This window comes from Mobula hypostoma, chromosome 6, assembly GCF_963921235.1.
Source record: "Mobula hypostoma chromosome 6, sMobHyp1.1, whole genome shotgun sequence".
In the NCBI taxonomy this organism is placed as follows: Eukaryota; Metazoa; Chordata; class Chondrichthyes; order Myliobatiformes; family Myliobatidae; genus Mobula; species Mobula hypostoma.
The window spans coordinates 177,875,822-177,902,403 of NC_086102.1; the positions used below are offsets into that span (position 1 = coordinate 177,875,822).

The following is a 26,582-nucleotide window of genomic DNA, read 5'->3' on the forward strand; positions in this document are numbered from 1 at the left end:
AGTGGCTTGACCCAGCTGCACCACCATCTGGTATAGGAATCACAAGTCGTCTAACTGCAAGTCTAGACAAAGTATTGTGAGGGTGGCTGAGAGGATCATCAGGATCTCTCTTCCATCCATTAGAGATATTTATCAGGGGTGCTATACGCACAGGGGCCTTAGCATTGTCAATAATCCCTCTCATCCATCCAACAATCTCTCTGACCCCCAGCATCAGGCAGAAGGTACCACAGCATTAGGTCTAGGGCTGCTAGATTGGGAAACAGCTTGTTTCCCCAAGCTGTGAGACTACAGAGCTCCCTGCCACCACCCAAGTCTCATCGTATATGAATCACCAGTCATGTTATAATATCCAGTAAGATGCAACGGCTTTTATGGGGTCAACCAAAGATGTTATTGTCCTGTTTAAACTTATTTTTTTTTACAATCACAGGATCCTGCTGGACATCATGAACTTAGAGCACTGCAGGTTTACCCCATCAGTGAGTTGCTTATTAGTGAAGAGACTGAAGGAGCTGGATTTCGTGTTGATCGTGATACTGCCTGTGTCAGAGGAGCATCGGAGGCCTTGGCTATAGTGAGCATTGAGACTCAAGCTGTGGCGGCGCCTGTTTACAGCCACACAGGGGAGAGGCGTTGAAGTCGATCCGCTCCATCAGAAGTGGAGTGGTGCGGCATAAAAGCTGGAGTCAGTGCAGCCCCCCCCCCCCCCCCCGGTGTTCGCTCAGCGGAAGATAAGACATTGAGGGCTATGGGTAACCCTAGGTAATTTCTGAAGTAAGTACACGTTAGGCAGAGCATTGTCGGCCAAAGGGCCTGTATTGTGCTGTAGGTTGTCTATGTTCTATATTATTGTGACCGACTGCAGTCTGCTGCAACATTCATCGACTCAGGGTCTTGGACTATTTTTTTTGCGTAACTATATTTTGCTGATATCTTGTACACGAGCTTGCTGTCTTATGTGCACCTTGTGCCGTGTGTGACTGTTGGAACTGCATTTTGCACCTTGGCACTGGAGTAATGCTGTTCGGTTTGGCTGCATTCATGAGTATTCATATAAAATGCTGGAGGAACTCAGCAGGCCAGGCAGCATCTATGGAAAAGAGTAAACAGTCAAGGTTTCAGGCTGAGGCCATTCATCCAGATTGGAGAAAGAAGATGAAAAGTCGGAGTAAGAACATTGGGGAGGGGTGGGGAGGGGAGGAAGATGTACGAGGTGGTAGGTGATAGGTGAAACCAGGAGAGAGGGAGGGGGATGAAGTAAAGAGCTGGATAGTTGATTGGTGAAAGAGATAAAGGTCTGGAGGAGGGGGAATCTGATAGGAGAAGGTAGAAGACTGTGGAAGAAAGGGAAGGATGAGAAGCACTAAAGGGCGGTGACAGGCTGGAAAAGAGATAAGGTAAAGTGCTTGCTTTTGAACTTGTGTCATAAATGCAACTTACTATTTATGAATTTATTTGTGGTAATATACTGGAACGTTGTGTGTAAGAATCACAGAGCTATAGAACAGAGCAGAAACAGGGCCATCTAGTCCATGCCAAAACCATTTAAACTGCCTATTCCCATCAAACTTCATCGAGACCATAGCCCTACATACCTCTACTATCCATGTACCTATCCAGACTTAGCTTAAACATTGAAATCGAGCTTGCAAGCACCACTTGTGCAGACAGCTCATTCCACACTCTCATGACCCTCTGAGTAAAGAAGATTCCCCCCCCCCATGTTTCCCTTAAACTTCTCATTTTCACACTTAACCCATGACCTCTGGTTGTAGGTCCACCCAACCTGCTTGCAACTGCCCTATCTCTAGCCCTCATATTTTGTAGACCTCTATCAAATCTCATCTCAACCTTCTATGTTCTAAGGAATAAAGTGCTAACCTATTCAATCTTTCCTTATAACTCAGGTCCTCCAGACCTGGCAAAATCCTTATAGATTTTCCTTGTACTCTTTCAACCTTGTTTACAGCTTTCCTGTAGGTAGGTGACCAAAAACTGCACACAGTACTACAAATTAGGCCTCCCCAATGTCTTAAACAACTTCACATAACATCCCATCTCCTGGACTCAATACATTGATTTACGAAGGCCAATGTGCCAAAGGCTTTCTTTATGCCCCTGTCTACCTGTGATGCCACCTTCAATGAATTATGTACCTATATTCCCAGATCCCTTTATTTTACTACACTCCTCAGTGTCCTGCCGTTCACTGTGAAACACCTACCCTGGAGGTCCTTCCAAAGTGCAAATCCTCACATTTGTGTGCATTAAGTTCCATCTGCTATTTTCCAGTTAATTTTTCCAGTTGATACAGATATCTCTGCAAACCAAGATAGCCTTCCTAACTGTCCACCACAGCCCGAATCTTGGTGTCATCTGCAAATTTGCTGATCCAGCTAACCACATTATCATCCAGATCATTGATGTAGGTGACAAACAAAAAGGACCCAGCATTGATCCCTGCAGCATAACGCTAGTCACAGGTCTCCAGTCAGAGAGGCAACCCTCTATGACCTCTCTCTGGCTTCTCCCACAAAACCAATGTCTAATCCAATTTACTGTCTCATCCTGAATGCTGAGCGACTGAACCTTCTTGACCAGCCTCCCCTGCAGGACCCTGTCAAATGCCTTTCCACAGTCCATGTAGACAACATCCACTGCCTTGCCTTCACTTGCTTTCCTGGAAAATTCCTCGAAAACTCTATAAGATTGATTAGACATGACCTGTAAAAAACACACAATGCCATGCTTACTATCCTTTATCAGTCCATGTCTGTCCAAATACTTACAGATCCAGTCCCTTGGAATACCGTCCAATAACTTGCCCACAACTGATGTCAGGCTCACAAACCTATAATTTCCTGGTTTACGTCTAGAAACTTTTTTAAACAGCAGAACAACACTGGCTATCCTCCATTCCTCCGGCACCTCAGCTGTCACTAAGAATGATTTAAGTATCTCTGCTAGGACCCTGGCAATTTCTGCAATTACCTCCCACAGGGTCCAAGGGAACACTGTGTCAGGCACTGGAGATTTATCCACCGTGATATGCCTCAAGACAGCAAACGCCTCCTCCCCTGTAATCTGTATAGAGTCCATGAAATTATGCTGTTTTGCATAACATCAATAGATTCTGTGTCTGTACCCTGAGTAAATACAAATGCAAAAAATGCATTTAAGATCTCCCCCATCTCTTTTGTCTCCATGCATGGATTATCTTTCTGATCTTCCAGAGGAGCAATTATATCCATTGTTCTTAACATACCTGTAGAACCCTTGGGATTCTCCTTCAGCTTGTCTGCTAAGGCAACCTCATGCCTTCTTTTAGCCCTCTTGATTTCCTTCTCAAGTGTTCTCTTGCATTTCTGATACTCTGTAAGCACCTCATGTGTTTCTACTTGCCTATACCTGCAACACACCTTCTTTTCTCTTAACTAGGGCCTCAATATCTCTTGAAAACCAAGGTTCACTACATTTGTAATCTTTACATTTTATTCTGGCAGGCACATACATGCTTTGTACCCTCAAAATTTCAGTTTTGAAGGCCTCCCACTTACCAAGTACAGCTTTGCCAGATAATAGCCTGTCCCAATGCCTGATCATTGCTATTACCATCAAAATTGGCCTTTCTCCAATTTAGAATCTCAACCCACAGACCATAAATATTACATATTTACTTTGAAGCTAATGGCACTGTGGTCACTGGATGGAAAGTGTTCCCCTACACAAACTTCTGTCACCTGACCTATCTCAGTCTCTAACAGCAGATCCAGTACTGCATGCTCTCCCATTGGGACGTCTACGTGCTGATGAAGAAAACTTTCCTGAACACGTCTGACAAACTCTGTCCCATCTAGTCCTTTTACAGTATGGGATTCCCAGTCAATATTTGGAAAGCTAAAATCACCTACGGTAATGACCTTATGTTTCTTACAACAGTCTGCGATCTCTTTACAAATATATTCCTCTAAATCCCTTGGACTGTTGAGTGGTCTGTAATATAGCCCCATTAACGTGGTCATCCCTTACTTATTTCTCAGTTCCACCCGTAATGCCTCACTAGGCGTGTCCTCCAGTCTGTCCTGATGGATCACTGCTGTGACATTTTCCCTGACGAGTAACACCACCCCTCCTCCTTTAATCACTCCCACTCTGTCACGTCTAAAACAGGAATACTGGGCTTCCAGTCCTGCCCCGCCTCCGCAATCAAGTCTCACTAATGGCTACCATGTTGTAACTCATGCCCTGAGCTCAACTGCCTTTTGTACAATACTTCTTGCATTGAAATATATGCAGCTCAGGGCACTAGTCACGTCATGCTCAACCTTTTGATTCCTGACTTTGTCTAAGGACTTACAAACATCTGTCTGCATAACCTCTCCATTACCTGTTCTGGCACTCTGGTTCCCATCCTAGTTTAAACCCCACCGTGCAGCATTAACAGCTCTGCTAGGACACTTGTCCCCCTCCAGTTCAGGTGCAAACTGTCCCTTTTGTGCAGGTCCCATCTTCCCAGAGAGCCCAATGATCCAAGAATGTTATGCCCTCCCTCCCACACCAACTCCTTAGCCTCATGTCAAACTGCATAACCTTCCTAGTTCTGGCCTCTCTGGCACGTGGCACAGGGAGCAATCCAGAGATCACAACCCTGGAGGTCCTGCACTTTAATTTAGTCCCTAACTCCCTGAACTCCCTGTGCAGAACCTCGTCACTCATCCTACTCACTGGTACCTACGTGGACCATAATCTCTGACTGTTCACCCTCCCACTTAAGAATGCTGAGAACTTGTTCCAAGATAAGACCAAGGCACAGGAACAGAATTAGGCCATTCAGCCCACTGAGTCTGCTTTGCATTCCATCATGGCTGATCCTGGATCCCATTCTAACCCATACACCTGCCTTCTCGCCATATCCATTGATATCCTGACTGTTCAGGAAACTGTCAACTTCCACCTTAAGTATACCCACATTCTTGGCCTAAAACACAGTCTGTGGCAGAGCATTCCACAGATTCACTACTCTCTGACTAAAAAAAAGTCCTCCTTACCACTGTTCTAAAAGGTTGCCCCTCAATTTTGAGGCTGTGCCCTCTAGTTCTGGATACTCCCACTGTAAACATCCTTTCCACCTCCACCCTATCTAGTCTCTTCAACATTCGGTAGGTTTCAATGAGATCCCCATGCACTCTTCTAAATTCCAGTGAGTACAAGCCCATAGCTGCCAAATGCTCCTCATATGTTAACCCCTTCATTCCTGGAATCATCCTCGTGAACCTCCTCTGGAAACTTTCCAATGACAATACATCTTTTCTGAGATTTAGGGCCCAAAACTGTTGACAATATTCCAAGTGCAGCCTGACTAGTGTCTTATGGAGCCTCAGCATTATCTCCTTGTTTTTATATTCTATTCCCCTCAAAATAAATACCAACATCGCATTTGCCTTTCTTACCACAGATTCAACCTGTAAATTAACCTTCTGGGAGTCTTGCACGAGGACTCCTAAGTCCCTCTGTACCTCTGATGTTCAAACCTTCTCCCCATTTAGATAATAGTCCGCACTGTTGTTCCTTTTACACACTATTGTCCCAAACCCTGGCATCTGGGAGACAACATGCCATCCAGGAATCTCTTTCTTGCCCATATAACCGCCTGTCCATTCCGGTAACTAATGAATCCCTCATTACCACAGCTCAACTCTTCTCCCCTCTTCCCTTCTGAGTCACAGAGGCAGAGTCATTGCCAGTGACCCAAATGCTATAACTTTCCCCTGTTACGTATGAGCTCTATGTACTGTGCTGTGCATTTGGTCTGGAGGAACATAGTTTCACCTGGCAGTATACGTGTGTACGATTCAGAGATGAATTTGAACTTGAACATGGGCATTGTCCTTGACACATAGCATGACATCAAATGAACAGAAACCATGGGCAGCAAAATGATTGTTTTAAAACGCCTCCAGATCCAGCCAAGAAAGAACTTGATATCTAGAAATTCACAATTCTGGCACCTTAATAGCCTGTTTTAATCCGGACTTTATTATGTTCTGAGGTTAAAATTGTATCTGTCATACCTGGTTTAATTGAGGACATCCTTATGGGGATCACTTTACACTGAGATCCTAATTGGAGATAATGCTACCTGAATACCCTGAGCAGATCTGGATTCCTGGTTAAATGTCTTCTTTCCCTTTGTTGCTTTTGCCACCAGCGTGACCTCATCATTCTGGCTTCTGTTCATTTGATGTCATGGACAATGTCTATGGGTCACAACTATGATAGAGAGCTGTGAACTGCTGGTATACGTGGCAGAATAAATCAGGAAACTGCCCTCTGGATTTGCTGAATTATCCTCTGCAGACTTCTGCAACTTAGTACAAAAAACGCTAAACATTCACGAATGTGTAAATTGCAACTGAACTTATTTAGGAGTACTACTATACAGAAGTGAAGTGGGCTGCCGGAATCTGGTGGAAGCTTGCACCAAATTAACTATGAATGATCCACACGTTCTGCATATATCCTGTTTGTCCAAGGTGACTTATCTTTCAAATTGTTCATGATTGTTGTTGACTGTCATCTCATAACAGTATCCATTAATGAGAGTTCAAAAGAAGCAAGCAGGGCAGTGAACACACTTTGAGAGCCACAGTTCCTGATTAGACATTGGATTGTGCATAACTAGGTACTTGGGAAGGTCTAATAAAAAGATGTTAGGTTTAGGCAGAGCAGCAATTGTGTGAGTGGGCCAGTGCTAGAGTGGGGAGTTGAGGCTTTGGCTCATTGAGGCTTCAGCAAGGAAATGCATAGGTAGATTTTTTTTTATTTATTCTTTCTTTCTTTTTGCACATTTAGAGCAGTGGTGAAGCCAGGGAGGATCGTGGAATGTTCAGCTTGCAGGACATGGGAAGGCAGGGAAACCTCCAGTGTCCCTGATGATACAACTGCATTCAAGGTGAGGTAGTAAATTGATTAGATATCAGTTTTACAGGGAAAGCTAAAGAATAGTAGTAGATGGTTGCCTCGCTGACTGGAGGCCAGTGAATATGGTTAAGGGGAACACAAGGAGGAGATTCTTCATTCAGAGGGTAATGAAAGTGTGGAACAAGGTGCCATCACAAGTGGTGGACGTGGGTTTGATTTCAACACTTAAGAGAAATTTGGATAACTACAGAGATGGGAGGGTTAGGGAGGGCTATGGTCCGGGACCAGGTCGATGGGACTAGGCAGACTTGATGGGCTCAAGAGCTTGTTCTGTGTTGTGGTGTTCTAGGACTCGAATGATCCAGCTTTTGCACCACTGTAATTCATTATGAAAATTAACATATTTGTGATTACCTGAATGATTGGCAGTATTGTAAATACCAAAAATAGGCATTTCAGGACCTGCATAGAACAAAGGTCAGATAGTAAGTAGGTGGTAATTATCCATCTTTGGTTTTAAAGAATTAACATCTTTGATGCACTTACCATAACAATACAGGTAGTAATACTTCCCTTTCTTGCTGAAGTATGCATAATAGTACTGACAGCGATCTTTCATCAGTTCACAGGTAATACACTGTGATTTTGGATTACCTTTTCCAACTTCAATCCTGTAGGAGAGAAAAAATAACATAAATACCAGACTGAAATAGACTTTGTGCAAGTTTACTTAGAGAATTGCTGTGAAATTAGTCATGTCCTGTATGTATATATTAGATTCTGCATTAAGCATCAGATGATTAGAAAACTGGAACATGCCAAACTTTAAAAAAGGAAGATAGGATTACATAAAACTGATGAACACAACACTTCTTTTGCTCACTCACAGATTGTAAGGACTGTATCAAAATCAACATTCATTTCTCTTCTACGTAAACAACAGGAATTCTGCAGATGGTGGAAATTCAAGCAACACACATCAAAGTTGCTGGTGAACGCAGCAGGCCAGGCAGCATCTCTAGGAAGAGGTACAGTCGATGTTTCAGGCCGAGACCCTTCGTCAGGACTAACTGAAGGAAGAGCTAGTAAGAGATTTGAAAGTGGGAGGGGGAGGGGGAGATCCAAAATGATAGGAGAAGACAGGAGGGGGAGGGATGGAGCCAAGAGCTGGACAGTTGATTGGCAAAAGGGGATACGAGAGGATCATGGGACAGGAGGTCCGGGAAGAAAGACAGGGGGTGGGGGGGAACCCAGAGGATGGGCAAGGGGTATAGTCAGGGGGACAGAGGGAGAAAAAGGAGAGTGAGAGAAAGAATGTGTGTATATAAATAAATAACAGATGGGGTATGAGGGGGAGGTGGGGCATTAGCGGAAGTTAGAGAAGTCGATGTTCATGCCATCAGGTTGGAGGCTACCCAGACGGAATATAAGGTGTTGTTCCTCCAACCTGAGTGTGGCTTCATCTTTACAGTGGAGGAGGCCGTGGATAGACATGTCAGAATGGGAATGGGATGTGGAATTAAAATGTGTGGCTACTGGGAGATCCTGCTTTCTCTGGCGGACAGAGTGTAGGTGTTCAGCAAAGCAGTCTCCCAGTCTGCGTCGGGTCTCGCCAATATATAGAAGGCCACATCGGGAGCACCGGACGCAGTATATCACCCCGGCCGACTCACAGGTGAAGTGTCGCCTCACCTGGAAGGACTGTTTGGGGCCCTGAATGGTGGTAAGGGAGGAAGTGTAAGGGTTCCCCCCCCCTTGTCTTTCTTCCCGGACCTCCTGTCCCATGATCCTCTCGTATCCCTTTTGCCTATCGCGGGTCCAGCTCTTGGCTCTATCCCTCCCCCTCCTGTCTTCTCCTATCATTTTGGATCTCCCCCTCCCCCTCCCACTTTCAAATCCCTTACTCACTCTTCCTTCAGTTAGTCCTGACGAAGGGTCTCGGCCTGAAACGTCGACTGTACCTCCTCCTAGAGATGCTGCCTGGCCTGCTGTGTTCACCAGCAACTTTGATGTGTGTTGCTTTCATTTCTCTTCTCTTTGTTTCTGAGGAAGTGGAGATGAGCCGCATGTTTTTCAACAGTTGTTATCTATGTGGTAAATGAATTCCTGTAACTTTCCCACGTCCATAACCTTAAATCTGCCCCACTGTGCTACAGCCCCCTATAGGTAAAAGGGATTAATTTAAATTTTCCCCAATGGAATATTAATGGGATTTTTAAAATGTATTTTTAAGTTACTAAATATTTGGATGGACCTAATCTGAGCACTTCTGTTCCACTGTACTGTAAAGAGAAACTGAAACTATATGCACTGAGTTTCTTGGGAGATAGCTAAGATTTAATCCATTTCAGTGAATATATCTGAGAAAAAGAACCTTGTTTAGTGAGATACCAAATAAATACCTTGGTTGCATTGACCAAGGAATCATTTTTTCTTGGAATCTTCCAGTGGAATGGGAAATACTTTGTCTACTAATGTATTTTTGGCTAAAGTTCAAACACAAAAGATGTTTGTCCTCCCAGATGCATCATCAGGAAATGCTTCGAATCTTTTGACTGCGTTTTAGAGTGGAAATGAACATTTGACCTTTAAAAACACGAGGAAATCTTTAGGCAACATACATCAAAGTTGCTGGTGAACGCAGCAGGCCAAGCAGCATCTATAGGAAGAGGTGCAGTCGACGTTTCAGGCCGAGACCCTTCGTCAGGACTAACTGAAGGAAGAGTGAGTAAGGGATTTGAAAGCTGGAGGGGGAGGGGGAGATGCAAAATGATAGGAGAAGACAGGAGGGGGATGGATAGAGCCGATCCCTGTCTTCTCCTATCATTTTGCATCTCCCCCTCCCCCTCCAGCTTTCAAATCCCTTACTCACTCTTCCTTCAGTTAGTCCTGACGAAGGGTCTCGGCCTGAAACGTAGACTGCACCTCTTCCTATAGATGCTGCTTGGCCTGCTGCGTTCACCAGCAACTTTGATGTATGTTGCTTGAATTTCCAGCATCAGCAAAATTCCTGTTGTTTGCGAGGAAATCTTTAGATGCTGGAAATCCAAAGCAACACACACAAAATGCCGGGGGAACTCAGCAGGTCAGATAGCATCTATGGAAATGAATAAACAGTCAACGTTTTTGGCTGAGGCCCTTCATCAGGTCTGAGAAGGAAGGGGGAAGATGCCAGAATAAAAAAAGGTGGGCAGGGAAAGACACTTACAGAAAGGTGATAGGTGAAGCCAGGTGGGTGGGAAATGGCAAGGGCTGGAAAAGAAAGAACTTGATAGGAGAGGAGAGTGGACCATAGGAGAAAGGGAAGGAGGATGAGATCAGGGGAAGTAATAGGCAGGGGAAAAGAAGGAAATAGTCAGAGTCTGGAATGGGGGTGGGGGGGTGGTAATTGACCTTTAGATGCCTGTTAAGTTTGACAAATATTGAGACCACGGCATATAATGTTGGTCAGGGAACTGGACAGACAACAATTCAAACAGATTCTTGTCTGGGTTGAATGTACAATTGGTCCCATTGCTGTCATTGAAACATTAGAAAAAATGTGAGAAGGTCTTAGACACAAAAATAGGAGCCATTACTTTAGTACTAAGTTGAGCTTTCCACCAAATGCTATCGGTAATTCCATGAGGTACTAAAGCAGGTGAATTGGACACCGATATCACAGCATCATACTGTATATTTGGGAAATTGTTAAACAATTACACTTAAAAGCCAAAATGCAAGCATGTTTGACAAGCAATCCGTCTATAAGAGAATTTGCTTTGAAGTTACTGAAATTAGAAATAGGAAAATTAAACATGAAGAATCAACAGGAATGGGTTCAATGAAAAATTGATGCAAGCTGGTTTCCCAGACATCATGCGTTACCAGTGATTGTGTGAAGGAGCAATGTTAGCACCAAAAAATGACACTGTGTAGGTCATGAATAAAGATTTTCTTTTGAAGCTTCATGGGCAATCTGTACCTGACCATCTTTTGAAAATATTGACAGACATTGACGAGGCTGAATGTTTTCCTGCTGAATTTCTAAACTCTGTCAAAGACTCAAAGTACATTAATTATCAAAATATATATAAAGTATTCAGTCGTGAGTTGCAGCCTTCTGCAAGCAGCCTGAAACAAAAAGCACCATGGAATCTCTTCAAAGAATACATCAAACAACGCACAAAAAAGTAACAAATCATGTAAACAGCAAAAAGCAAATGAAAAACACACAGAATATGAAACATTAAACCATGGAGCCTTAAAATGGTCCCGAAGTCCAGAATGGTTGAGTTTAATTCAGATCAGTCCGGCGCTGTGTCGATCGTTGACTGCTCGCTGCAGAGCCAGGCTGTGGTGAAGTGCCCCAATTCGTGGCAAAGTGCCCCGATTAAATCACGCAAAATAGCAAAATAAGAGTAACCAGAATCCAGAAACACGTGTAACATGAACCGCAGAGTCTTCCAAAAATGAGTCAAGAGCCACACCAATCAAACCTTGCAGTGTGGGACCCAAGACTCCTGCATCTTCCAAGACAGAGATAGAGGGAGACAGAGAGAGACAGAGACAGAGAGACTCAGAGACCAAGAGAGAAACACATAGAGACAGACCGATCATTCAAGCGCAAGCAGAGGGTGCTGAACACCCTCTTCCCCTCCACTCTCGTTACCACCTATTTCAACCTATAATCGGCAAGAAGCAATGGAGCTGATCATAGGTTTGTGCTCTGCCTTTAAGGCACACACCAACTCTGAATCTCACCAAAATCCCCAGAGACAGCAAACATGCCAGATCGCTCAGTCGGCCAAAAAGCACATCATCAAAATGTAAGTTCCAGGCTCCAAGCATACACAGTTTAGTAGTGGAAGCACATTTAAAAAAGTAGTTCTGTTTGGAAGTAGGTGGTGACAGAGTGCAGAAACACTCTGCTCCACCCTGATGAGCCATCACAGAGTCATCAACTAAAAGGAGATCCTCAGGAATTTGCATCCACCATACAATACAATATAATAACATTATTAATTCATATTTGTTACTACATATAATTAAGGCTTCAATAAGGACCAGCAATCCCATTTGGGGAAATATCCTCAAGCTTCAGATACCAATTATCCCATCTGATCTACCTTTCCAATTCCAGTGACTTAATTTCCCTGTTCATTTTAGTTTTGCTGTATTAATAGGGTTCCTTCCAAACAGAAGGAATGAATTCCGATGACCCCACCCCTGGGTTCATAGATCAGTGAGACCAGAGTTCAGTGTTTGGGGTCTCGTTATCAGCAAGTCCCGAGCCTGGTGCTCAGTGATCGGCGTGTCTGGGATCAATGCCAAGTATCGAAACCTGGGGGGTCAAATTGGAATTCCAAAATTGAGGAATATTGACTGCAAACCAATGCAAATCTACTGGGGAGGTTGAAGCTCAGTGTTCGCAGGCCTGAGTAAAAGTCTACTGGAGACTTGCGGTGGGAGGCTGGAGGTCTGCCCTGGGATTAGATTAGATTAGATTAGATTATGAGGACACGCAGTCCTCTTTTATTGTCATTTAGTAATGCATGCATTAAGAAATGATGCAATATTCCTCCGGTGTGGTATCACAGAAACACAGGACAGACCAAGACTGAAAAACTAACAAAAACCACATAATTATAACATATAGTTACAACACTGCAACAATACCATAACTTGATGAAGAACAGGCCATGGCACAGTAAAAAGGCTCTCGAAAGTCCCACATCTCACGCAGACGGGAGAAGGAAGAAAACTCTCCCTGCCATGCCCGACAACAGTCCGACTCTGAGTCGTCCGAAAACTTCGAGCCTCCGATCGGCTCTCCGACACTGAGTACCAAGCACCATCTCTGTCCGAACGATTCGACCTCAGCCTCGGTCGCCAGCAGCAGGCAAAGCCAGGGATTTTGAGGCCTTCCCTCCAGAAGATTCTCGATCGCCCAGTAACAGTGGCAGTGAACTGGCGTTTCAGAAATTTCTCCAGATGTTCCTCTGTGCTTTCACGTCTGTCTCCATTAAAGGTCTGTTTATGTTTGTGGATGGGAGGAAGGAACAGAGCTTGTTTCCTCCCCTCCCTTCTAATTCTGACTCCACATCTTTTTTTCTCCAGTCCTGCTGAAGTGCCTCAGCCCAAAATGTCAGCTATACTCTTTTCCATAAATGCTGTCTGATCTGCTGAGTTCCTTTGGCACTTTGCACATATTGCCTGTTTTGCTGTTGTTGTTTTGTTGCTTGTTGTGTTCTCTGCTATTCTGCTGAGCTATGTTGGCACTGAAATGTGTGGCAATGCTGGTGGGCTGCCCCCAGCACACCCTCCGGTGTGTTGGCTGTTAATGCAAGTGGCGCATTTTACTGTATGATTCAAAGTACACATGATAAATAACCCTGAATCTTGAAATTTTGAAATTCTGAGGAACAAGGACAATCATGAAAAGATGTTAGCCTTCATCTCAAAACTCACTGCTTTTTTCATTGTCAATTATCTAGTTGTCCCAGAGTTGGAGGTAAAAAGAAAACCTTTACATTTTCATAGTGTAGTCTGAAGTGCACCAATAGTGAAATTAAGTAAGCTGCCCACATTGTACAATGTGCATAACTACAAGAATAGATGAATATTGAATGCAATTTTTGTTTACACATTTATTTTCTGTGTACAATTTTATTGGGAACTTTAGTTAAACTACATAATCGTAAACCCCTTCTGGTGTAACTATATATTTATGTTAGATTTTAGCTCATTTATAAGGAGTGTTATAAAATTGATTAGATGGAAATAAATGCAAGTATCGCAATGGGCGGGATAATAACCCACACAACACCAGATACAGTCGTTTTTATTACTTACTTATAAATGTTTCTTCTTCCTGGATACTGCTCATATTCATTGCTAATGTAGTATCTGTAATGTATGCAGAGGTATAAGGAATAGTAAACAATGAGAAATAAAATATTTATAATTAGAAAATTATATATTCATTCTGAAGATAATTTTGTAGACTCATACAGCACAGACACAGGCTCTCTGTCTCAACTAGTCCATTCCCAACCAGGCTAGTCACACTTACACGCGCTTGGCCCATAACTGTTGTGTATTTAATATTTCGATAATATTTGAGTAATCTGGGGGAGGGTGTGTGTGTGTGTGTGTGTGTGTGTGTGTGTGTGTGTGTGTGTGTGTGTGTGTCTACATATATTTCATTAAGCATACTTGTTCGTTTCAATCATTAATTATGGATTATATGTAAAACTACATTAATTATATACATCATCACGCTACCAAGTTATATGTGCACGCTTCGCTAAAAGTAAGGACAAAGTTAAACCTGCATACCAAGACTCCTCTGTTTTCTTTGAATTAATTTAATGTTTTGAAATTACAAAACATAACAATAACTTTCTAAATCTTTCCAATGCATGTACAATTGAAGTCAGAAGTTTACATACACCTTAGCCAAATACATTTAAACTCAAACACGAGGAATTCGGCAGATGCTGGAATTTCAAGCAACACACATCAAAGTTGCTGGTGAACGCAGCAGGTCAGGCAGCATCAATAGGAAGAGGTACAGTCGACGTTTCAGGCCGAGACCCTTCGTCAGGACTAACTGAAGGAAGAGCTAGTAAGTGATTTGAAAGTGGGAAGGGGAGGGGAGATCTGAAATGATAGGAGAAGACAGAAGGGGGAGGGATGGAGCCAAGAGCTGGACAGGTGATAGGCAAAAGGGATATGAGAGGATCATGGGACAGGAGGCCCAGGGAGAAAGAAAAGGGGGAGGGGGGAAGCCCAGAGGACGAGCAAGGGGTATAGTGAGAGGGACAGAGGGCGAAAAAGGAGAGAGAAAAATAATGTGTGTATATAAATAAATAACGGATGGGGTACGAGGGGGATTAGCGGAAGTTTGAGAAGTCAATGTTCATGCCATCAGGAATATAAGGTGTTGCTCCTCCAACCTGAGTGTGGCTTCATCTTTACAGTAGAGGAGGCCGTGGATAGACATATCAGAATGGGAATGGGACGTGGGACATATCAGAATGGGAATGGGACGTGGTAGACATATCAGAATGGGAATGGGACGTGGTAGACATATTAGAATGGGAATGGGACGTGGATAGACATATCAGAATGGGAATGGGACGTGGGACATATCAGAATGGGAATGGGACGTCCATACAAGCATACAAATCCATGAAGTGTAACTTGTCACCAAAGATTATTTTCTGCTTTCCCACTTAGACTTCTTCCCTACAAATCCTGGCACTGTCAGTGAAGAGCATGGTGAAAGGTTTCACCAAAACATTGCGGTCATGGAGAAACAGTATCAGGGCAACTGGAATACTTTAATGCTGGTTGATTATTGTTGGACACTTAAGCAAGACGCCTCAGACACTGAGTACAAATGGAAATCATCAATGAAGTATTTTAGCTTAGTTGAACGATTGCCAAGCATCAGCACCGTAAAGCAATTAAATGCATTATATTTATTAAAAGTTAACTTCTTGTTTCTCCAAATTCCTACTTGAGACAAATAGACCAAAATTATATTTGTACTCAGCATCAAGTGGTCTATCATAAACCAAAAAATATTCTGAGGAAGCAACACTTTTGAAAAAAATTGTTGTCCAGTGCTATATTAAACACTGTATATTATTCGTGTATACAAAAACTTTTAGATCCAGCAACACTGATTAAAAATTGTTTTCTGAATGGACATTGACCCCCATGAACACTACCTCACTACTTCCTTATTTCTGCTTTGCACTACTTATTTAATTTATCTATACACTCACACATCCATATACACACATAAACTTTTATCTATATTATCGAGTATTGTATTGTACTGCTGCTGCAAAGTTAGCAAATTTTATGACATGTGCCAGCGATATTAAACCTGATTCTGATTCTGAAATCCTAAGTTTTTGATCACCTTTAAAACACTGAAATCTGTTAACTTTAAAGGACTTATTCTTCTGCGAAATATCACTACATGTCAGGCTGAGATTGTTATAATGACTTAAATATGAACTAAGAAATTGGCTGAATTTCCAGCAGTGATACTGAAGCCTTGTCTCTGATAAACTTAAGAGAAAATATTCAAGGTGTCCTATACAATTCCAGAGAGTGTTACAGGAATAGGTTGACCAATGATCAAGCTAATATGCAAAGAATAACTCAATAAATGGAGAAATTTAACTTAATTTTAAACTAATACATTTTCCTCCAGTTAATTCAAACTACCAGCTAACTTCAATAGTTTAGGCCAGAAAAATTACTGAATTAATAAAGATAGTATGTAGACAAATCTGCTTAATCATCTGATGATAATGCTGTGAACTGCAGTGCAAAGGCTGAACAATGTGTTGAGAATTCTGTAAAGATGGTCTTGTCAGAATTTCGATGTACTTACAGTGTATTGTCCAGCAGAGCTAGTATTTTGGTCACTTCCCAGTTTCCTTTGGTAAGTTGTTTTGGGGTTACCTTTAAAACATAATTATTGGACTTAAATTTGCATCAGTTTAGAAAATATTTAAAAAGACAAAAAAAAATACTGGTGCTTACTATACCTGTGTTCGTATTTCATAAATATGTTTATATCCATTACTGTCACTTAGTATTTTGTAGAAAGTAATATTATCTGGTGCAAAAGTTGGATCTGAAGGTTGAAACTGCAAACAATCCAGAAGAATTAGAATTCTGAAATGTTGGTATTCAATAAATTATACTTAAGTTGTAAAACAATGAAAAATACATTGACCATGATGAAATCAATTACAAAGGCACTGGGAGATACTGCAGGGGGACGGCAATGTGTATGGAAGCAAGAATTATCACAGTCGTATGTTTACCAAACAAAACATGACCTGGTTAAAATCATGTGAGTGGGTGTTTTGGATATCTTTTTATTCATACTTCAAGCTCTGAATATAGCTGCATTTATTTTCCACCCTCTAGTTGCCTTCAAACTGAATAACTTCATAAGCCATTTGCCTACTGCCTCTGAAAGTCAGTTCCATTGGCTTCAATTTTTTAAAGTTCTACAGTATGGTCACATTTATAATGCAAACTGCCCATGTAAACATGTAACACTGATGCTAATTTTAATGATGGGATATTAGTGTGTAATCATAGCAGAGTGTACTTCCTTGTTCAGAGAGAATTGTGTTTCTAGAAAATTATCTGTATCATGATTTGCTGCAATGTGAATGAACCCTGAATAAAATTTGTTGTTCCTTTCAAATTTTGTACTTATTTAGTTAATTTTCTCTTTAAAATTTCAGGAGAAATTGTTTATTCTGTATCTTAAATTGTTTGCAATGATTTGTTAAGTCTGGAACCAAACTTGCATAATATGGAAGTATGCAGTACTAGCTTCCAATATGATTATCTGATCTCAAATATAACTTACTGCCATTACGCCTCTGGCATTTAGGACAGCAATGAAGTTCCTCCCTCTCCATCTGTATAGAAGGATTCTTAATTGCTGTTTTGTAACAATTTTTTTTTAACCATTGAATGTTGTTGGCCCTGAGCTGAACCCCTGAACCTAGAGGACCAGTGGACCACTGTTAGTCTGGCCTCTACCCTTTGACCTCTTTGGTATAGGTAACCCTACCAAGAGCCGAAGCACAAGGCCCTGACTCCAGCCAACATAGCTCTCCAGGTCACTGAGGCACACAAGCCTCCAAACCATGACGAGGTTGTGGTCCTCTTTGAGGCTCAAATGTAAAGTTGAATAGGAAAGGATGTATGTACACAATGTTTACTATACTAATTTTCAGAAAAAATAAAGTAATTTAAACAATAATACGTACTTCACCAATCCATCCTGTTGTACTTTTTTCCTGAAATTGTTTATCCTAGAGAATAAATATTCAAATTAACTGGGCATAGAAAGATATTAATCATATTATAGGTAATAATTATGATATCTTAGGGATATTGGTTGAAACCTCACCTTTGAACATGTCCAACGGTCTGTGTTAAAATCACAGATTGTTAAAATGGAATGATTCTGTCTTCGATTAATCCACTGCACACAGATTCGCTCTTCAGTTACCCAGGTTACAGAGACTAGATAGTAACTAAAAATGTAAATTGAAAACTGAAAATATTCTGACTTAAATGTTAAAATACAACTATTAAGTATTGAAAGATTCACCTTATCTGTCAGTACATTTTTTATATTTTTTATTTTATTATATAATAGTATTTTACGGTCGACTTTACAAATCATCTGTAAATTTGCATAAGTTGATTCTATGAGCTAAATTTAATAATATTGATTAAGGATATCCACACTTCCATAAATAGTACACTTACAGGACTTTGAGAGCCAATATTTATTTGCTTAGCACAGTTATTTAGGTAAATATTGACTCAAAAGAGTGTAATATGGCTGACTAAACAAATTGATGACAGATAGAGAAATGGGGAAAAATAAAGGAAAGAAAGGTAGAGGAGATTTGGATTTAGGTATGAACTATCAGTAGGCACTTGTTACGGAAGAAGACGTACATTGTACTAGGTTCTATGAACAAAATAACATGGGGAGGATATAAAGAGAGACTGTCCCGCTACGGAGGGGCAAAGTCATGAAGGAATTAACTCAGAAGATGAGAACCTCACCTATAGAATATTAGGAGGTTACAAGTTGATATGGTTCACTGAGAATTTGGTATAGCATTGTTCTGACAGCTATATTTAGTATAAATTGAGATTTTCTCAAATTCCCCAAATTTCTCAGTGCTGTTTTTTAAGTCTCCTATTAGAAATCCTCACGTTTTTTTCTAATAGAATTGACCTACTTTTGTTAGCCATAAAAAGTAAAGCCCCTCAGTTTTATTTTCATCTGCACATTTTGTAAAATAATTTTATGTTTTAATGTGTGTATGTTTGTGTGTTGAGAGAGGAGAGGGTGACGTATTATCTTCAATATAATGGAAGTATCCTCCTTCGGAATGGACAAGATGTGAATTTTTTTTTAAGAACTGATTTTAATCCATCTGGAAATTGAAAGCAACTACAAAAATGTTATTGGTTTTATACCCTGCCTGGTGATTTTTTGTGACCTTAATGCAGACCAGGGGTTCCTAACCTGGGGTCCATGACCCATTGGCTTAATGGTAAGGGTCGATGGTTGAGAAACCCTGACCTAATGGGAGCATCAGAAAGACATTGGTGTAACGGAACAGCAAGGTTTCAGCTAGTAATTATTGACAATTGCACACTTCCTGATTCCCTAAGTGGACAACCTGGTCCTGCACCCAGGGGTCAGAGTTTGCATGGTCAGTTATATGTGTGCCTGACATCAATGTAGCAATTTGCATCAGCAATATCCCTTGCATTAGTAAGGTGGGAGTGGAGGAAAAGATGCTGGGATATTGCTGCTTGTGATCAGGAAGATGTTGGAAAAGGGACTGGGTTTACTTCTTGTGATCTGGTAGAAAATATTTGGCTGATACTTGGGACAAGGTTTGGGGAGACTTGGCTGGCATATTCGTGCAGATGTAATTGGGAGTAGAGCCTTGATGTGGGAATGTAGTAGCGACAAAGGTAGCAACATCTGTAGATGTGAACTTCCCTCTATTCAAGACATTTACAAAGACAGGTGTGTAAAAGGGGCCCCAAGGATCACTGGGGACCCGAGTCACCCCAACCACAAACTGTTTCAACTGTTACCATCCAGGAAATGGTACTGCAGCATAAAAGCCAGGACCAACAGGCTCCGGGACAGCTTCTTCCACCAGGCCATCAGACTGCTTAATTCATGCTGACGCAACTGTATTTCTATGTTATAGTGACTATCCTATTGTACATAATATTTATTATAAATTACTATAAATTGCACATTGCACATTTAGATGGAGATGTAACATAAAGATTTTTACTCCTCAAGAATATGAAGGATTGAAGTAATAAAGTCAATTCAATTCAATTATAGGATCAAGTAGGGACACATTTGGGAAGGTGAGCAAGATATTTGGAGTGTTATTGAGAGAATCATTGGGATGTTGCAAGGTGGATAACGCCTAGAGGCTTGAACTAAGTATTTTACTCCTCTGCAGTGTGCTTTTCAAGTCATGTTTCCCTGAGGGTGCCCAATGATGGAAGATGCAGGAAAATGTAGGTTGAGTTTTCCATGTTTTTTTTCAAAAGTTTTTTTTTCCTGCACAGGGAATAACATCAGTTCACAGATATCGTTGATGCAGAAATCACATTGGGGTTACAAAGGTGACTGACAGCAGGGAATTTCCTAACTGGCACGGGATAAATCAACTTTAAATCTCAAAGTACTGAAACAGGAACAGCACATTGGGATCTACTTTCCAAGCAGAAGTTTCAAATGTATGATCTATACAATTTGATATCATCAACCATCTACATCTCCTCTGCATCAGCTTATTGAACACTTATTGACAATTCAATGTAAAATCCATAGCATTATTTTTACTGATATAATCTGTTTTACCTCAAATAGCTTTTGAGCTTATCGTACCCTACTCTGGATGGATCCATAGATCCAATTCTGAATCCATGGATTTTCAATTAATCCAAATCTTTCCAGATGACCATGAATGTTATCTAAATTATGGTTTCTTGAAATATTCCCAACGTTAATGTTATGTTGGCTGGCCTACATTTACTCGGTCAACATCTTTGTTGTTGGATGGCGTTGTTATATGCTAATCATGCTTATTTTTACACAGGATGTCTCAGCAAGGAAGAGGAAAGAAAGTCATTTTGAGTCCCTGTTCCATTATTGGCAGGTGAATTACACGGGCAAATGAATGAAGAAAAAAAATAATTTTGTCGGCTGCACTTTGTTGAATTTTTGCTGACATTTACCATTCAGGTCTTTGACAAATTTGACATATTGGAAATAACTGGGGAAAATATCACTAGAACAATGGAGAAATCAAAAAAATAGAGGTATACCTTGAAAGTATTTCGTTTGGGGCTGAAATCTCTGCAGACGTAAGATATTCGGTATCTGCAACAAATAACCTCACAGAAGGAATGTGAGAACCAGCCTAATTTTAAGAAAAGAAATTATTTCTGTGGTAACAAATGCAGCCCAATATTTCACAAGCCTCCATTACCAATACCATTCCCTGCATAGAAAGTGTACTGAAATGTAATTGTTACTACTTTTTCACAGTTATATTTCACAGATATACTCTAATGTAGAACAGTTATATTAGTATGAAGATGTTATACATTTTATTTAGTATTTAGATTTTGGAGTGGATGGACAAGTCTATAATTTAATTGTTAGTCATAGATACTGAGATACTGAGATGCACTGGGACACACTATCGGTGATGTAACCTGGGGTCATCGAGTGGTTTGGGTCTTTTAACATCAGACACTCTTGCCTAGGTGGCCCAGCTAGGGCTGATCAGTCCCTGGCTTGTGTCCCAGCAGCACTGGTCCATGGATCACATCTCTTGATCTATAGCCATCTTTTCTTTGCAAGCTATTTCAGATGCTAAGGAGAAGGAGTTCCCTGCTTGGGGTGGACATCCAGCAGTAAGGAACACTGCTTGCCTGTGGATAAGCATTCAGATATGCTGAGTCTTATTCACAAGTTCATGGAGAAACAACGGGTAAGATCTTCCCTCAAAAGTGAACTCAATGAGAGAAATGGATGCATATACCTTCCAGTGAGAAACTGTGATACCCATGCATATTATCTCTCTGGGTTTAATTATTTGTATCCAGTAATTCATGAAAATTTTGGGTGCTTCAGGGATTTCTGAGAGCTCTGGGACACCACAGCTTGAAAGGCCACTCCAAGGAGGCACTCGTGTACACAACATTTCACTACTGTTTGATAAACCTTAGGGTGAATTAACAACAAACATTTCCTTGGGTGAGGCACACCCAAGACTAAAAGGAAGACTTAGCTGATAGTGAACTGTTCCACACTGAGTGGAGGCCATTGGAAAAAAAACTTCCCTATACTAGAGGAATCTTTGCTCTTTTTCCAGGTTTGTCAACAACTTCCATCCCCGCCCCTCCCCCCCCACCGGTGAGGATTGGTGGGGGTGTTGAGTGGTGTGGGGGAGAGGTGGGAATGGTGCCCTGCACCTAAACACTCACAATTTGAATGTAACAAGATGAGCAGGATCTGGTTAAGGGTTTGGAGCAGATGTGATGGGCTGAATGGCCCAATTCTGCTCCTCTGTCTTATGGTCCAGCTGGGATGTTCAGATGGGGATGGAGTGGGGAGAGGTTTTAGGTGCTTGGAGGTTATGTAAGGGACAATGTAGACATCATTAGACCTCATCACCTGAGCCCTTTGGCATTATCGTATCCATCTTTGCTTTGGACCATAGAGAAAAGGCTCTAAATTTTTTAAAGACTTCTTTTCAAAAGAAACTTTTTAAAGGAATTGTACCTTAGGATATGGAATTTTCACTGTTTCCGGGTACTGTCCATCGCCATAAAACGGGTACTCTATCATTTCAGTCGCTGTGTCATTGAATTCTGCATAAGCAAGAAACCTTCCATTTGGTGACCACCATAAAGCATTATTTGAAGAAAACATTTCCTCTGTAAGATGAGAAAAAACATTATTTTGTTTGATAATATCGAGCACTATTTAAATAAGATCTATAGCAGCATATACTCTCAGTGACCTCATCACTAGGTACAGGAGTGGAACCCAGCGTGGTCTTCTTTTGCTGTTGCCCATCCACTTCAAGGTTCAGCATGTTAACCATAAGACCATAAGACATGGAAGCAGAATTAGGCCATTCAGCCTATTGAGTCTGCTCTGCCATTTCATCATGGCTGATCCCGGATCCCATCCAACCCCTTATACCTACCTTTTCACCATATCCCTTGATGCCCAATCAATCAGGAATTTATCAACTTCCGCGTTGAATATACCCAAGGACTTGGCCTCCGCTGCAGTCTGTGGCAGAGTATTCCACAGATTCGCTACTCTCTGGCTAAAAAAAAATCCTCCTTACTGCTGTGCCCTCTAGTTCTGGACCCCCGCCAGAGGAAACATCCTCTCCACATCCACCTTATCCAGTCCTTTCAACTTTCTCTACGTTTCAATGAGATCCCCACACTTCCTTCTAAATTCCAGTGAATACAGGCCCAAAGCTGCTAAATACTCCTCATATGTTAACCCCTTCTTTCCGGGAATCATCCTCGTGAACCTCCTCTGTACTATCTCCAATGACAATACATCCTTTCTGAGATAAGCGGGCCAAAACTGTTCACAATAGTCCAAGTGCAGCCTGACAACTGTCTTATAAAGGCTCAGTATTATCTCTTTCTTTTGATATTCTATTTCCCTTGAAATAAATGCCAACATTGCATTTGCCTTCTTTTCCACGGACTCAAACTGTGAATTAGTCTTCTGGGAGTCTTGCACAAGGACTCCTAAGTCCTTCTGCACCTGTAATGCTCGAATTTTCTCCCCATTTATAGAATAGTCTGCACTATTGTTACTTTTACTATCATACACCATCCAAACACTACTCCATCTGCCACTTTTTTGCCATGAATGTTGTACGTTCATAGATGTTCTTCTGTACATTACTTGTTGCAACGCCTGATTATTTGAGTTACTGCTGCCTTCCTGTCAACTTGAACCAACCTGGCCATTTTTCTGACCTCTCTCGTTAACAAGTCATTTTCACCCATGAACTGCCACTCACTGGATTTTTTTTTCTTTCATATGATTCTCTGTAAGCTCTAGAGATTATTGTGTGGAAAAATCTCAAGAGATCAGCAGTTTCTGAGATACTCAAACCACCCTGTCTGGCACCACCAATTATTCCACAGTCAAAGGAAGTTAGATCACATATCTTCCCCATTCTGACGTTTGGTCTGGACAACCACTGAATCTCTTGACAGCACACACAAAATGCTGGAGGAACTCAGAGGGCCAGGCAGCATCTATGAAAAAGGGGACAGTCGATGTTTCGGGCCGAGGCCCTTTTCCACAGATACCGCCTGGCCTGCTGAGTTCCCCCAGCATTTTGTGTGATGTTGCTTGGATTTCCAGCATTTGCAGATGTTCTCTTGTCTGTGACTGAATCTCTTGACCATGTCTGCATGCTTTTATGCATTGAGTTACTCCCACATGATTGTCTGATTAGATATTTGTATTAACAAGCAGGCGTGCAGGTCTATATAAAAAAAAGTGGCCAGTGAGTGTCGTTTGATCAGACAGCAACAAAAGTTGAATATTGCAAACAATCTAGATGACTGACTGAAAGTTGAAAGAAGTTTAAAGACAGTCATACAACAAAACAAACACTGGCAGTTATTTTCAGGTTTGGACTGCCAAACTACTTAGACTCTTACAAGCCCAGACCATATTGCCTGAAATCAAACAATTGAAAGAAAAAGACTGTAATTGTTAAAAATCAGAAGTGAAAGGATGAAAAGCTGGGATGCTAAAGTACTCAACAGATCAGGCAGTTTGTGTGGAAAGAATAACAGGGATCAGAGGGGGTTTACCGGGATGTTGCCTGGTGTGGTATGATGAGAGGCTGGGTAAACTTGGGTTGTTTTCTCTAGAACACTGGAAGCTGAGGGAAGATCTGATAGAGATTTATAAGATTATGAGAGGCATTATGAACAGAGAGTATGTTTCCCGGGGTTGAAATGTCTAATACCAGAGGGCATGCATTGAAAGGGGATGTGAGGGGTAAGTTTTTTACTCAGTTGATGCCTGGAATGCGCTGCCTGGTACAGCAGTAGATGCAAATACATTAGAGGGTTTTAAGAAATGTTTGTGTCGGCACATGGATACAAGGAGGATTGAGGGATGTGGACATGGTGTAGGTAGGAAGGATTAGTGTTGGGCTGCCTTTGATTTGATTTTTAGCTGGTTCGGCACAAACTTGAGGGCTAAATGGCCTGTTCCTGTGCTGTACTCTTCTACGTTCTATGAAATGTTAACTCTATTCCCAACACTTAGAACATCCTTAAGCTTTTCGAAAGTGTACTGCAATGCCGTTACCCGCATTATTTAATTACTGATGTACTGAGAATTAATTAAAACAAAAAGAACACTATTACGTGCATGCCTGAATATACAGTCTCTGCAAAAGTCACAGCCACATACATATATAGCCAGGGTACCTAGGGCTTTTGCACAATGCTCTATTTCTCAACGTGGAGCAAAGAGGGAATTTGTAAATCTGGCAGGAGCAAAGAATGTTGGAAATAGCGAGGGTGGAGTGCCACGGGGGTGGGGGGGGGACAGGAGGCAGAGAAAGGGTGCCGGGGGCGGGGGAGTGGTGTGGGTGCCGATAACTTACAGCCCTGAGACACCAATCAAGGTTATTTGATTCCAAAGCATTGTCTTATTGATCATTACCAAATGTCTTTCTGACACATCCACCTCCCTCCCCCTTTCCCTAACTATGATTCCCCTCTCCCTGCCCCCTTCCTACTCTTAGCCCACAATGGAGACGTATATCAGAATCTGATAGCTTATCACTCGTGTCATGAAATTAATATTTTTTGTGGCAGTAATGCAGTGCAATATGTAAAATTACTACAGAACTGTGGAAAAGCCTTAGGCACCTTAGCTATATATATGTGTCCAAGACTTTTGCACAATATTTTATGAAGGTTCAATTTACATAATGTTACTGTACTCATACACTGTTGGGATACATGTCTGAATTAAAAACCTATTTTTTGCTTTGATGATCATTTTGGGCTCTTTGGAATTCTACGTTTTCCTGTCTTTCATTCTTTCGAATTTTTCTTCTGTTTTGTGGATGTCTGCAAAGAGTAAGAATTTCAGGTTGTATATTGTATAAGTTCTCTGATATTAAACGGAACCATTTGAACCATTTTGGCACCTTCTGCACAGATGGATATGGCACCAAGATATCCGTGACACTTTTCATATCCCTTTATGATTTGTGAAATTTTGTTTTATAGAATGTTTCCCAGAATGCATTCCTTTCATAAATTAAGGAATAACTATCATAAACAAGAGAAAATCGGCAGATGCTTGAAATTCAAGCAACACACACAAAATGCTGGAGGAACTCAGCAGGCCAGGCAGCATCAATGATGAAGAGTAACCAGTCGACATTTCGGTCTGAGACCCTTCATCAGGACTGGAGAAAAAAGATACAAAGTCAGACTAAGAAGGTGGGGGGAGGGGAACAACAAGTACAAGGTAGTAGATCATAGGTGAAACCGGGGGGGGGGGGTGAAGTAAAGAGCTGGGAAGTCAGTTGGTGAAAGACATAAAGGGCTGGAGAATGGGACATTTGATAGATGTCAGAAGGGCATAGGAGAAAGGGACAAGGAGCTCCAGAGGAGAGGTGATGGGCTGGTAAGGAGATAAGGTGAGAGAGAGAAATAGGAATGGGGATTGCCATTCAATAAGATCATGGCTGATATGACCATGGACTCATCTCCACTTATCTGCCTTTTCCCCATCACCCTACTATACAAAAATCTATCCGACCTTGTCTTAAATAGATTTACTGAGGTGGCCTCCACTGCTTCATTGTACAGAGAATTCCACAGATTCACCATTCTCTGGGAAAAGCAGTTCCTCCTCATCTCTGTCCTAAATCTACTCCCCTGATTCTTGTCCCACATGGAGGCCATAGACTGACATGGGAACGGGAAGTAGAATTAAAATGGGTGGCCGCTGGGAGAAAGGCCGC

General features: G+C 41.6%; 1 protein-coding gene across 2 annotated transcripts in view; it reads right to left on the reverse strand.

The window, feature by feature from the left end:
- The window catches only part of LOC134348636 (dipeptidyl peptidase 4-like), a 189,494-nt gene that overhangs the window by 44,876 nt on the left and 118,036 nt on the right, over positions 1-26,582 (reverse strand). For both annotated transcript variants that reach the window (XM_063052331.1, XM_063052332.1), the window contains 9 exons: positions 22,316-22,470; positions 20,851-20,945; positions 17,870-17,996; positions 17,727-17,771; positions 16,479-16,580; positions 16,322-16,392; positions 13,759-13,812; positions 7,471-7,595; positions 7,339-7,386 (listed from right to left, as the gene is read on the reverse strand). In XM_063052331.1, the coding sequence (XP_062908401.1) occupies positions 7,339-7,386; positions 7,471-7,595; positions 13,759-13,812; positions 16,322-16,392; positions 16,479-16,580; positions 17,727-17,771; positions 17,870-17,996; positions 20,851-20,945; positions 22,316-22,470 (822 nt within the window). The remainder of the gene's footprint in view (positions 1-7,338; positions 7,387-7,470; positions 7,596-13,758; positions 13,813-16,321; positions 16,393-16,478; positions 16,581-17,726; positions 17,772-17,869; positions 17,997-20,850; positions 20,946-22,315; positions 22,471-26,582) is intronic.